The sequence below is a fragment of the Papilio polytes genome, unplaced genomic scaffold, assembly GCF_000836215.1.
Source record: "Papilio polytes unplaced genomic scaffold, Ppol_1.0 DF824109.1, whole genome shotgun sequence".
In the NCBI taxonomy this organism is placed as follows: Eukaryota; Metazoa; Arthropoda; class Insecta; order Lepidoptera; family Papilionidae; genus Papilio; species Papilio polytes.
This window is the reverse complement of record NW_013525095.1, coordinates 1-14,638: the sequence shown is the minus strand read 5'-3', so window position 1 is coordinate 14,638 and position 14,638 is coordinate 1. Positions and strand designations below refer to the sequence as shown.

The window sequence follows — 14,638 nt, the reverse complement described above, 5'->3', positions numbered from 1 at the left end:
ATCGTTTCTGTTGGAAATAGTCGTCACTTTCTCAGTAGACATGTTGTCATTCTGTCACTGGGTATGTGATAGCTACTACTGACAGATAATATCATCGGGACATATTTGCATCATTTTCAGGTGTGTCATTTTAATTTGTGTTTGTGTTTGTGTTACTTATATTTCTGTTAAGTCAAGTTGTCACTTTCTCAGTAGACATGTCGTCATTCTGTCACTGGGTATGTGATAGCTACTACTGACAGATAAAATCATCGAGATATAATATACTTTATTTACTAACCTTATTTGTCAGACAATCGTTGAAATCCTTCTTCATGACAGATACGGAGACTCTATCTTGAGGTCTTTTTGGACCACTGACTGAGGTCACTACAGTAGCTAAATCTAGTTCCACAACCTGAAATATAAAGAAAATTAATTAAATAATGTACTGAAATTCATGAAAACTATACACTGATTAAGAATGTCTCTGTATTGCGTAGAAAATATCATTTTTAGTGTACATTAAAAGTCGATTGAAGTGTCTTCAAGCAATTATTTTTAATATTTGGTACACTATCTTTTTTATATTATAAATGTGAAAGTTTAGATATATGTTTGTATCCTAAAATGAAGGGATCTCGATGATTATCATACATGTAGATAGTCTGGAACATATAGGATACTTAATTAATTCTACGTGGACAGAGTCGCGGACGAAAGCTAGTAAATATGGAAAAAGCAATGAAAATCAGTGTATTTTAATGGCCGCAGTAGTTTGAAGTTGGTTGGCAAAGTTGTTCTTTTGACAATGCTATATTGACAATTTGACATTTTGTCAAGATTGTTGTCAAGTTGACACACAGACAGGCGTGAAGTGGAAGCAATTCCGCGTTTCGTCTGATGAGTGTGGTGCCGGAGGCCTAGCTTTAACCCTTTTCCTTCTCAACCTTTTCCTCATAAGATGGGAAGGGAACGTGGATTTGACGGTGGAGGAGACGCACAGAAAGGGGATATATTTTCTTTATGTGCGTCCCTTCCGTTGACTAAGGGTAGGCAATCAGCTATTGTATATGTCTATGGGCAGTCGCTTCGCCATTTTGGCGGATTCAGGTGGCTACTTGTTCGTTTGCCACCTTATAAGTTGTCAAATTATTTTTTTACCTCAGAAAATATCGGATCTTCATTAGAATTGGTGTAGTCTCGGAATTGTTTCGTAGCGCGAAGGTAGGCTTCGATGATTTTTATTTTCTCATCAGAACGATCTGAAAACGAGAGAATTATTTTTTAATACTTTTTTTTTACATTTTAATTGAATGCAGAATTAAAAAACTGGGGATACTAAAGAATTTCATATCCTGAAAAAAAAAATGAAAGAACAGCAAAAAATCCGCCTAAATTATTTTTTTTCTACTAATTAGACTTGCAAGAAAATAAAATGCTAACCTATTTACTAATAACTGTTAAAGACAGTGGTTTTTTTAAATTTCCCGCTTATTTTGTTGATTTTTTCTTTCATTCTCACTATGTACTACTAATCTCCACGATATAAGTGTTCAATATACTATTTTTTTATTATAATTAGTTAAGGATGCAATTTTTTCCTCTTTTTTTTACTTATTTTTTAATTAGAACCAATTACTAATCTAACAAAACAGTAAAAAAATGCATGTAAACTTATGTATAAAGTTAGTAATACCGATTTTTTCCATTTTTTTCGATTTTTTCATTTTTTATACTCACTTGTCTGCACAAGATACTGCAGCGATCTATTATCTACAGGGAAGTGTGCTACCGTGGCACCGAACTCGGGACACATGTTGGCAACAGTCGCTCTGTCAGCTATACTGAGCGCGGCAACACCAGGTCCAAAGAACTCTACGAATTTACCCACAACTCCTAAAGAGCGTAAATGCTGAAAAACATTAAAATACAAATAATTTTCAAAAAAAAAAGTCGTTCTATCTGCTATACACTACTTTCGGAACCAAAAAAACTCTACGAATGTACCCACAACCCCTAGAAATCATAAATACTAAAAAAAAATTAAGAAAAAAATGGTAAATTACAGAAAAAAAATCTAAAAAACATGTTTTTTTTGTTTTTTTTTTCTTCAAAACCATGCAGTGTGAATGATCTCTAAAGATTAGAACTTTTTTAACGTTGTATTTTATTATATACTAAAACTCGTTTAAAAAAAATAAAGTCCGGTTATTATAGACCATCGTTGATTTTTTTTTAATTTTTGGTGTTTTATTTAGGGGATTTAAAAATACGATTCAGTTCTAGTCATATATAGCTTATAAAAATCTAATGTATCTCTAATGTATTTTGTTCGAAAAAAAACCTAAAAAATCTTAGCCATCAACGCAAAAAAATCAGGATTTTTTTCTCACACACAAAAACTCAAATTTTATTAACAATGTAACATTTAAATTGCTTTTTACTTTTCACTATAAACGATATAATCTCCAAACTTACCTTAGTTATAGTCAGTACCAAATCAGTGGACGTTGCTAAAGGATTTAATTCACCAACCAATTTATACCCCACTACTTTAGGCAACAACATACTTATAGCTTGTCCTAACATCACCGCCTCCGCTTCAATACCTATTGGAAACGTTTTAATGTAGTTAAAGAATTAAATTCACTACCCATCATGTACAGTATTGCGCTCGATTGTTCGACAAGCAATATAAGAAAAGATGGAAAGAGAAAGTAGATATGGATGGTGGAATGCATTGGAAGGGGAAATACTCTCTTATCTGTGTTTCCCTTCCTTCAAAGATAGGCAACGCTTGCATATGTCAATTAACTGTTGCTTCGCTATTTTAGCGAATTCATTTTGCTTGCTCATTTGCAACCTTATTGCTATAAATTCCAATATAAATAACAATATATCTTGAATATAGACACGTTAATTTTTCGAATTAAATGCCTATAACAGTAAAATTGTAAAACCAACAAAAACTCACCCCCAACCCCCCAACCGACTACCCCTAGACCGTTTATCATTGTCGTATGACTGTCCGTGCCCACAACGGAGTCTGGATGTAATACATCATTAGTGAATACCACTCTTGCTAAGTATTCCAAATTTACCTACAAAAATACGTACAAATGACATATCACCGTAGAATTTAAAAAAAAAACTATCCTAAAACATTCCCGTTCAAACCAGCTACATTCCCGTTAATATCCCGTCAAAATCGGTCCACCCGTTCCGGAGAGTATCCGGAACAAACACACAGACAAACTGACAAAAAATTAAAAAAAAAACGTTTTTCCGTTACAATAATGCTACTCTATTATTACTATTTTTTTTCTTTCAATACTAAATAGACATTTCAATTTTATTACACGAATAGTAAACACAAAAAAACATAATTTACGTATAAAAAATTAACATAAACCAATCTATAACACTCAGTGATAATGTAGCTTTCTAATAATGAAAAAATTAATAAAATAACTCCAGTAGTTTTTGAGTTTATTAGTAACATACAAAAAAATACAAAACCTAAAAAATAAAAATAATTCATTTATAACAAGTTACTCTTAAAATGAAAAAAAAAACGCTGGTATAATAAAAAAAATCTACAAGTGAAAAAAAAACGAAAAAATTAAAAAAAAATACTATTTATTTATTATATTTGTATAGAATACTTACTTGATGTACTATACCAGATCCAGGCGGTACTATTAACATATTATCAAACGCTTGGGCCCCCCACTGGAATAAATACATACATATTAAGACCCTGTCCCACTACTGGCTGATAGAGGCTCAGATAGTATGACGTCACTCAGATAAGGGAACAACGATCTTTCCATCACATATTTTACGGATTATTCCCAATCGTCACTCCGACCTGTCCCCACGTGCACGTTTCATCTGTCCCACCATTTGCAAAAGTGGACAATTGGAATTTATTTTATTTCTCAATGGTGATAGTGGGATTATGAGGTGGGGCGGATGATACTTGTTACTAACGTCTGTCCCCTAGTGGGACAGAGGATGACGGTTGGGTATAATACTATTTTACAAATTGGATTGTTATCAGACAATTTACCATTGGTGGGACAGGCCTTAAACATATTAATGCTTTGGAAAATACCGGAACTGATTATCAGGTAATCTTACTAATATTATAAATGCGAAAGTTTAGATGTATGTTAATGTTTGTAGCCTAAACAGCTGAACGGATCTATATGAAATTTGGCACAGGTTTAGAGCATAGTCTGGAAGAACACATAGGCTACTTTTTATCCCGGGAATAGTTACGGTTCCCGTGGGATTCATTAATTTAGTTTTTTAAATGTTTACTCGATCATTCTGCAACGGTTCAACATATCTTATTGAAATTTGTCACAGATATATAACAAAGTGTGGAGTACACATGGGATAAGCTTCATCTCAGAGAAATGTCCGGTTCCCGGGATACGTAGCTTTTTGTTATTTATAGTTCGTATGTTTTCTAATACCACAGGAAAGAAGTCGAGGGCAACAGCTCGTTTAAAATAAAATAAACTTTTATGTAGAAACTATTAGAGTATTGTATTTTTTTTTTTAATAAAGAGATTATCAAAACCATAAAATACCTTTAAAAATTGAAATCTCTCTTTATTCCGCTGAAATTCCAATTCTTGATTTTTATTTAACGCATCAGGCCTGAAATGTTTACATTACACTTAACATACTTGTAATTGTTATTGAAAAAAAAAACAGTGGTAGTGACCGCTTTAACATCTTAGCACTGCAGGGCTCGCCCCCAATACCACGACCACAGACAGGTGTGAAGTGGAAGCAATTCCGTGTACAGTCTGATGAGTGTGGTGCTGGAAGCCTCATTTAAGTCTCTTTCTCTTTACCACCCTTTACTTATGGAGAGGATGGGAAGGGGAAGTGGATTTGACGGTGGAGGAGATGCATAGGAAGAGGAAATATCCTCTTTATGTGCGTCTCGTCCTCCGTCGTATAAGGGTAGGCAACGCATCTGCAATTGCGGATGTCTATGGGCAGTTGCTTCGCCATTTTGGAGGATTCAGGTGGCCGCTTGCTCGTTTCCCATCTTATCTTGCCTTTATATTGAAATGTCTGTTCAGTATTCTTAGATATAATCTATACTATTATAATAAAGAGTAAATACACGCTTCTTTGTTGCCTAAGATGTCAGCAATTACACCATATTTTTGAATAATTCCTTTTTTAATTAAAAGCCCTACACTTACGTCACGCTTTAGGCTATATATTTTAACGCTATTAAACTTAGGGGGAGAATATTTTGGATAAAAACCTTAAAGTGGGAAAGAGACCATAAGTTGCCAACATCAAGGAAGCAAGGTTGTCATGTCATGTCATTTTGACATTTGTAATTGATAATTTGACAGATGTAAACAATAAAAAATAAAATTTTCATAATTTCTTGCGGATGAAGCCGCACGGGAACAGCTAGTTTACTATATAGTTTACAAATTAACGTAAATTAACTCACGCTCTAGCGAAATCAACTTGTACTGAATGGTCAATAACCAAATCCGCGGGGCAAATGGGGTTTATTTTATCAGGGTTGCCACCTAAACCCTTTACAGCATCCCTCATGGCCGCGAAATCGACTACTGCTGGCACCCCTGTCAGATCCTGAAATACATTTAGTGACACCAGTGGGGCACGGTAATCGATTGTGGGGCACGGAAAATTTAGTTTAGTAATTTACGTAATTTTAATGCGTATTAAATGAAGGTAAATTAAAAATATGGATTCAGTGACACCAATGTGGGGTCACTGTGATTTAATATAGTATCATCGTGACCCCAATACGAATACGGCATATTAAGAATTTGTCCACTACATGAGACATAAAAAAATACAATAATAGTGACACCAATGTGAGGTCACTGAGTTAATATAGTTATATCGCGACCCCAAAATTGGGAACACAGTATATTAAGAACTTGTCCCTCACATTTGGCAATATAAATATAGTTACACCAATGTGGGGTCACTATGATTTACAAAAGTTTCATAGTGACTCCAATACTGGGAACACGCCATAAACTTGTTCCCCTATTTGTCAATGTAAATATAAAAAAATTATAGTCACACTAAAGTGGGGTCACTGTGATTTTATATATTCTTATCGTGACCCCAATATTGAGAACACTGCATTAACTTGTCCCTCCTATTTGTCAATATAAATGTAATATAAAATTACCAAATGATACCAAAGTGGGCTCACTGTATCTTAATACAGTTTTATCGTGACACTAATATTGGGGTCACGATATATTTCGAATTGGCATTTCATTTATACGAAAATAAATTTAATATAGAATTATAGTGACTCCAATGTAGGGGTCACGTTAAATTAAGAATTTGGTCCACAACTCTCACTATAAATTTAAAGCGACTGTGGGGTCACTCGTGCGCCCACAGACACACATACCTGTAATATAACTCTCGCAGGCTTAAACGCTATTTCCACTCCACCCTCAACTTTCTGATTATTCTCCCAATCAAGAACATTCTCCACATCTTTCTCCAGGACTTGGAAATTATCACAATTCCTGACACATGACTCTAAGAGTACCCTGATGCTGTAGGGCAGACGATCTGAAAAAAAAACGCAATAAAAAATATACTTTTCATATTAACACAAAAGTACTGATGGATGGATATTTGTTACTATTTTGGAAAGCAAACGAGCGAGAGGCCGCCTTAATTCTCCGTAAAGGCAAAGCGTATGCTGCCCATAAACATCCACAATTTCAGATGATTTGTTTACCCATAATCAATAAAGACGCAAATATTGAGGATATTTTCCTTTCCTATGTGTCTCCACTGTCAAATCCACTTTCCCTTTCCCTTTCTTTCCTTAGACGGGAAGGGAAAGGGACTAGAATACGGCACGCACACTCATCAGACTTTACGTGGAATGACTTGTACTTTTATATCCCCATCGTCTCGTCGCATAACATGTCCATACCACGCTAACCATTTGCTTCTCAATTTCTCCACCATTTCTTTGGAATTACTTAGTTTTCAAATTAAGCTATAAAATATTTCGTAGACATATATTGTCAAATTTAATCCCTTAGAAAGAATTTAATTGTAAACAGAATCTCGTGACTTAAATACTTGTTTATTACGTATGTGTATTTAGAAAGAGATAACACATTATTTACGTAAGTATTACAAAATAAATATCACCTTGAACCGTTCTTACATCTACGAACAATCGAGGAATTTGAACCCTAACAATAAATCTATACTATTATAATAAAGTGTAAACACACTTCTTTGTTGCCTAAGATGTCAGCAATCACAGCATATTTTTGAATAATTATTTCCATAATAAAAAGACACTTACGTCACGCTTTAGGCTATACATTTAAGCCATTAAACTTAGGGGGTAAATATTTTGGATAAAAACCCTAATGTGGGAAAGAGACCATAAGTTGCTGCCAACATCAAGGAAGCAAGGTTGTCGTCATGTCATGTTATTTTGACATTTGTAATTGATAATTTGACAAATGTAAACAATAAAATTTTCATAATATCATGCGGATGAAGCCGCACTAAAACAGCTAGTAAGTAATAAAATTTACTCACCATATTTACTGCCTAATGCACTTAAATCGTAATATTTAAATGTTTTTCCATTGATGTTAATATCCTTAAGATATTTTTCATAAGGGTTGCTTGTGGCTGAAAACATAAAAGAAATCTATACTATTATAATAAAGAGTAAACACACACATCTTTGTTGCCTAAGATATCAGCAATTACAACATATTTTTTTAAAAAAAGCCCTGCACTTACGTCACGCTTTAGGCTATATATTATAACGATATTAAACTTAGGGAATAAATATTTTGGATAAAAACCCTAATGTGGGAAAGAGACCATAAGTTGCTGCCAACATCAAGGAAGGAAGATTGCTAAGGTTTATTATGTCATGTCAAAACGACATTTGCTATTGATAATTTGACAAATGTAAACAAAAAAATATTTTTTTTACAATTTCATGTGGATGAAGGCACAAGGGAACAGGTGGTCCTTTATAAAAAAAAGTGTGGGAAGGAAAAAGGACTAATAGTAGGCCTCTAGCACAAATTATCAGAGAAAAGGCAGAATTGCTACATCAAAACTGTCTTCAAGCCAGGTCATTCATGGTAAGATGGTAAAATAAGCTCTATTAATATTCAATAAGGTATAAATTAAGTTGAGCTGTAATCTATTGATATGCTTCATATATGTGAACAATAACACAGATTAGAGAAACATATAGAGTAGACAACAGGAAACATTTTTACTGGTAACTTCTCTGTGTGGTAACAAACACACCTATAGTTTGTCTAAATAACATAGATTAGTTTGATAAATGACGCATATGAAGTATCGAATTCAATTTGTATGAAAGCAAATACTTAATAGACAGGTATCGTAGTGACAAAACACGCAGCTAACAATTTTGAACTATCGATATTCAGTTTAAATAATTATCAAACTCAACTAAAATTATTATTTTCTTATTAACTAATTTCTAGGACAATTCTAGTATTGATTATAGTGTAGATAATTTAGCGATGACAGAAATAATAGTGAAATCCAATTCGATTATGTACGGCTGTAGTAGTAATAAACATTTATTTACTCTCATTATTTGCTATGGTCATTAATAATTTGAGAAAACAGTGTTTTTTTTATTTTAAAATTCGTAAGTTATAACTATAAATCTATCGATTTCAACTTCTATAATAATAAAAATCGAAAATCGATAAGATTCATGACTGATTTTACACAACCCATCCCTACTAAATTTAAAATGAATTGTCAAACTAATCTAAATTATTTAGACACACTATAATGATTCTCGGTGTTTGAGTGATTTTTGTGATTTTTGACTAATGAACACCAGAATGTGTACATTAGAGGAAGTTTGAAAGTAGCGCCAGTGGTGGAGAAATTGAGAAGCAAAAGGTTTGCGTGGTATGGACATATTATGCGACGAAATGATGGGGACATAAACCAGAAAGTGTTGAGATTGAATGTGGATGGCTACAAAGGAAGAGGAAGACCGAAGAAAGTATGGATGGATTGTGTGAAGGAAGATATGCTTAAGAAAGGAGTGGATTCAGATATGACGGCTGATAGAGATGTATGGAAGAGCAGCACATACTGTGCCGACCCTCCATAAGGGATAAGGGCAAGTGGATGAACACCAGCTAGCTATTAGAGAGATTATATAAAATGTTACAAGTGTTTAATATCTACTCTATATCTTTGTTTAAACTCTTTGATACAGCGAAAATTAATTAAAAACGGCCCAACTCATGCTTTTATCCTCCGGTGACGGCACCGACTAGTTTCAGACCCTTCGGGGATCTTTCTTTAGGGCCAGTATTATTTTTTTATTTATTTATTTATTGCAATTAAATTATACAAACATTATACAAACATCTATATAAAGTAACAACAATAAGTACCCCTTCGGGCGTGTAATATAATGAGTACAAATGCAGCGAAACAAACTTTGGGAACATCAACATAACCATGTCATATTTGCAACTAAACACTTAATAACACAAAAACAACAGAACGAAACAAAAAAAAAAAAAAATCAAAAATCTCATCAAGCACAATCTAGTTTTGTTCGCTACCATGTCGCGCTTTGCACTGGAGCCGGAGCCATATTTAATTAATTTTCTCTTAAAGTAATGTCTCATGATAGTTTAAACAATTTAATCTTTGATAAAAGTCTACAATTTAAGTTGTGTTACCAACACTTTAAGTCTAGATTCTAGACATCAAATCTAACCTTTCCTTTTACATCTTAAAACTAAAATGTCTGTAGAATTGATTTTCAATAACTTTTTATTTAACATGTAACTTTTTACATTAGAAAATAACAACTTCATATACATTTCTTGGACATTTTCTTATCAATTTGACAGGAAATGTACAAAACTGTCTTATCAGTTGTTTTTAATTATAATTTTTATAGTAAAAAGTTTTAATATGTTTTTATTTAATGAATTCAGTTTAGTAAATTTTTTTCCACTACTTAAAATAATTCTACAATTAAAATAACATTATAAACACAATCTAGAAGGATAAGGTGTTTTTTTAACCTGTAATAATGTTATCAATAAAAAAAACGTAATTAAAATTTATTTCATGATGAAATTACCTTATCTATTATTGTGAATTGACTAACATTCTTACGTAAAACTATTTAATATTCAAGAATGTAAAATAGTGAACTAAGCCACAAAGTTGACCTTAGCTTTCCGAAATTAAAAAAAACGTCACAGACCTTCATTACTTTACGAGGCGACTTAACATCGGTAATTTATTCAATACTTAAAAACTGTTCAAAGGTTAACCGTAACTTTATTTGAAAAGTTATTTCTAAAAGCTCTTTAAATATGTTTTAATAAAAATACTACATTGAGGAAATGTTTTAAACTAATACAAATAAAAACTACATATGAAAAAATATAGCAATGTAAACAGGCTATATAGGAATATACGCAATTTGGGTATTAACAATTATTAAAATACAAACCCGCCATAACGTCAGTCTTTACAGTCACGTAGCCACACTATACAAAATGACAGACCGGTGGAATATGTAATATTTATGTGTATATTTAATTAACAAACAATTAGACGCAGTTCAAGTACGAATCAAGGAGGTACAAGTTTGACACTTTACCACGCTCTTGATACTGGCAGCTACGTTCGAAAACTGAATTTAAGCTGATAAGGATGTGATAAGAATTCGAAAAATTCAAGATTAGATGTTCTTGTTTTTTTGTTTTTAGCAAGTTATCATGACATGATTTACCTAAACTAAAATACGTAACGAAAGATATCACTTTACCTTATAAAAATCACTTTAGTCATTATAATATTATGATATCGCGATAAATCTATTGCTTAACATGATAGACCCCACAGCGAGACAAAGCAAGACTTTTATACAATTTGTCTTATAGTATTAGGTTTTATAGCTGGGATCTTGATAGCTAATTGTTGCTATTAATATTTACTTCTAATTTCTAGTTAGTTCAATTTTCTTTTTTTCCGCTCTGCGTCATTAGAAATGTTTAACAATAGTGTTCAAATAAACAGAATTTTCATATTAATACCTCTCTCTTAAGAAAGTTGTGATATATTGTGATCTCTGTATTCACTTTTTAGTTATTTATTCTCATTACAATGATTTTCCAGAGGGACGGATGAAAGTGAAGTGGTTTTAATTTTTTTAAATACAAAACTGTAGGTATGTAAGTTGTAAACGAAACTTCTATTTTGTATGTGGCAACAATAAGACAAGCCGGTTTGAAGTTTGATATTGACAAATTAAAAAAAATTCGTTGCTCGTGTTTTCTGCATTTTCTGTTTTCTATTGTTATAAAGTTTGCATTGTTTTACAATATTAATTGAATATAATTTATCATTGTGTAATAAAAATGGCTACGTTCGATTTTAATTCTATAAATTCAGCGCTCACGGATCCGAGTAAGCTGGAAACTGGTGTGGATTTTTCCGGAAAATCATTAAAATTGGATTCAGAGAAAGATGGTAAGTGTTTCTAGTAATATTTGTCATTGATATGTTAAAAATTATTTTATATTAACTCTCAAACGTTCTCTTTAGATAATATAATAGTTAATTATGCAAAACATAACCTTACTAATCTCTTCGTATGTTTTAATTTTAAATTGAGTAAATGTACACTAATACTGGCTGCACGATTAAAGTGCTTATGTAATATTTCAATATTTCGATTTTCAAATTAAAAACAATTTTCCCGCCTTTTCACATAACTTTTAGAACTAGCCTTAATTGATATATAAAGTTGATGATTTTTGTTATGAGTTTTATAATTTGGAAATTATTGATATGAATATAGATAGATCTGTGGATTACAAGTCAAGTGTTTAAACCTCTGAGCCACCGACGCTCATATAAAATTACAAGTCTTTCTTGTTTACAATAATAGCTGTTGCTCGCGACTTCGCCCACATTAAATTAAAAAAACAATACACAATACAGCCTATGATAGATAAATTACCTTTCTAATGGTGAAAGAATTTTTGAAATCGGCCCAGTAGTTTTTGCGTGAATCAAATACATACAAAAATACAAATCTTACCTCTTTATAACAATAAAGATAAATAACATACCTGCAACTGTGAGCAAACATCACTTTGTAATAATTTTGCCAGTCCTTGAACGCCAATAGGTCCGAAAGCATTATCACTTAGTTCCAACACTGAGAGACGAGCTCCGGCAGCAATCATACCCTCTCCTAACGCACTCTAGAAATATTATGGAGTAATTTAATTGTTTTCTGTACATAAACAGTCATACAGTGTTTTCAAATACATTTTAAACAATGTTCTCATTTGATGCATGGAAAGCTACATACTAATAATATAAATGCGAAATTTAGATGGATGGATGTTTGTTAGAGTCGGAACAGATCTCGATTGTCATAGATATAGAGAATAAATTGGTAGAACACATAAGGTACTTTTTAAAGTCATGCAGATAGAATCATGAGTGAAAGCTAGTCATACTAATCATACTTACAGTAAAACCTTGATTAGTTAAAGTCCAAGGGAAACAAAATATTTTAAAGTTACCAAGGGTCTATGTTGTAGAGGTTTTGGGCTCTGATGGGAAGGGAACATATTATTTTTTGAAGTTATAGTGGTTTTTAAGTTACCAAGGTTTGAGTTATCGAGGTTCTACTAGCTCTAGCTTGATTGAATAATCATATTATCAATAATGGGAGCTTCGGTAGCTTGTAATCAACATGTCCTGGTTTGAATCTTCATTGGAATTAGATTTTAGAATTCCATATGTACATAATTTACCCATCGTTCTTACTGTGAAGGAAAATGTTCCACATATCTGTGAAGACATTGTAAGATGTATAAAGTCCCTCAGTGTAGTGTTTACTATATCCTAGTCACTAATTGCGGGTGACTCCGAGCTCTTTATTGGAGATATACAGTGTGCTAAAGATTCTGTCATAATCTTACTTCTTACTAATGTTCGAAACTTGCTGTTGCTTGAGACTTTACCATGTGAAAAAAAAAATATACTACTCACTGATAAATTACCTTTCTAGTCATCTTTCTCCTTATCCTACTCCCGTAGGCGCAACAGATTTTTGTCCTCCACAAAACTCATCATCTCAGTCATCACTACCTTTTTACCACCTTTGACGCAATCCATAAATTACCTTTCTAATGGAGAAGAGTTTTTTAGAATCGTCCCAGTAGTTTTCAAGTTATTTCAATACAAATCTTTTCTATCTTACTTCCTACTTAATATTATAAATGCAAAAAGTTTAGATGGATGGATGGATGGATAGATGTTTGTTAGCGTTTGTAGTCCTAAACGGCTGAACAGATCTCCATGAAATTTGGCACAGGTTTAGAGCATAGTCTGGAAAAACACATAGGCTACTTTTTATCTCTGGAATAGTTACGGTTCCTGTGGGATTCATTAATCTAGTTTTTTAATGTTTACTCGATCATTCTGCAACGATTCAACATATCTTATTGAAATTTGGCACAGATTTAAAACAAAGTCTGGAGTGCACATGAGATTCATTCCATTCCCATCCTTCCCTCTTAAGAAAAGGGTGGAAAGGAAAAAGTATAGTGGTAGAGCCCGCTTTAACATCTTCGCACGAATGGGCCGGCTCGCCCGGTGTAATACCACGACCACAGAAGACAGTACAGACAGTGAAGTGGAAGTAATTCCGCGTTTCGTCTGATGAGTGTGGTGCTGGAGGCCTAATTTACTCCCTTTCCCTATTCATCCTTTTCTTAGGAGGAAAAGATGGGAAGGAAAAGTGGATTTGACGGCGGAGGAGAGGCATAGGAAGAGGAATAGTCCTCTTTGTGGGCGTCTCGTCCTTCGTCAATCTAGGGTAGGCAACGTATATGTAATTGAGGATGTTTATGGGTAGCGGTCGCTTTTCATTTTGGTGGATTCTGGTGGCCGCTTGCTCATTTGCCACCTTATATTATAATAATAAAAAAAATTACTAAAACCGGGCCTCCAGCACCATATGGTTCATTTAGATATAGTGTGGAAAGCTACAAAACTAATATAAATAATTTAATTAACAAATTTTCAGCACAACCGATCATAGATGCAATCAATGCGTGTCCTGATTTACAATATCTGACATTAACGGGGAATACCCTCGGTGTGGCAGCAGCACAGGCTATCGCTAAAGCGTTAGAACGACATCCTGAATTGAAGATAGCAAGGTTCTCCGATATGTTCACTGGCAGGATGAAGACTGAAATACCTCCAGCTTTGGTAAGTCAACTTGGCTTTGCCTAAGACACATAATATGTGCTCCATACTCTCAGCTGAATATCTGAACATGCAATCTTAAGCATTTTAACTCAATGACTGATTATTATTGTAAATGCTGTTTTCAGCTATACTATTATAATATTATAAAGATATGTATTTTTGTATGTATTGAAATAACTCAAAAACTACTAGACCGATTTTGAAATATCTCTCACTGTTAGAAACATAATTTATCTGTGAATAACATAGGATATAACGGCAGACCGGCGCCAGAAGTATTTTTTGAAAGAGTGACGTC

General features: G+C 33.1%; 2 protein-coding genes across 3 annotated transcripts; one reads left to right on the top strand and one right to left on the bottom strand.

The window, feature by feature from the left end:
* Positions 1–251: 251 nt before the first annotated feature.
* On the bottom strand, positions 252–10,711 carry LOC106099413 (cytoplasmic aconitate hydratase-like). Of its 2 annotated transcripts, XM_013277970.1 has the most exons (11): positions 10,553–10,711; positions 7,594–7,689; positions 6,428–6,594; positions 5,477–5,622; positions 4,584–4,653; positions 3,652–3,714; positions 2,957–3,083; positions 2,461–2,591; positions 1,723–1,894; positions 1,144–1,244; positions 252–397 (listed from the first exon to the last, which is right to left on the bottom strand). In XM_013277970.1, exons 1-11 carry the CDS (start codon positions 10,557–10,559, stop codon positions 269–271), a joined length of 1,209 nt encoding a protein of 402 aa, XP_013133424.1. In that variant the 5' UTR covers positions 10,560–10,711; the 3' UTR covers positions 252–268. The 2 variants fall into 2 exon arrangements, with proteins under 2 accessions (XP_013133424.1, XP_013133423.1); XM_013277969.1 differs by lacking the exon at positions 10,553–10,711 and having other exon boundaries at positions 7,594–7,699.
* Positions 10,712–11,325: 614 nt separating this feature from the next.
* On the top strand, positions 11,326–14,364 carry LOC106099411 (ran GTPase-activating protein 1-like). The gene is made up of 2 exons (XM_013277968.1): positions 11,326–11,574; positions 14,153–14,364. The coding sequence occupies exons 1-2, from the start codon at positions 11,463–11,465 to the stop codon at positions 14,362–14,364; spliced, it is 324 nt and encodes a 107-aa protein (XP_013133422.1). The 5' UTR covers positions 11,326–11,462.
* Positions 14,365–14,638: the final 274 nt, after the last annotated feature.

Bases quoted from the DNA above. Each gene is read 5' to 3' on its own strand.
- LOC106099413 (XM_013277969.1), bottom strand. From the start codon at position 7,699: ATGTTTTCAGCCACAAGCAACCCTTATGAAAAATATCTTAAGGATATT. The intron at 5,623-6,427 runs GTATGTGTGTCT...AATGTATTTCAG, and splicing joins CTGCGAGAGTTATATTACAG to GATCTGACAGGGGTGCCAGC. The intron at 3,084-3,651 runs GTAAGTATTCTA...GTATTTTTGTAG, and splicing joins GATCTGGTATAGTACATCAA to GTAAATTTGGAATACTTAGC.
- LOC106099411 (XM_013277968.1), top strand. From the start codon at position 11,463: ATGGCTACGTTCGATTTTAATTCTATAAATTCAGCGCTCACGGATCCG. The intron at 11,575-14,152 runs GTAAGTGTTTCT...ACAAATTTTCAG, and splicing joins ATTGGATTCAGAGAAAGATG to CACAACCGATCATAGATGCA.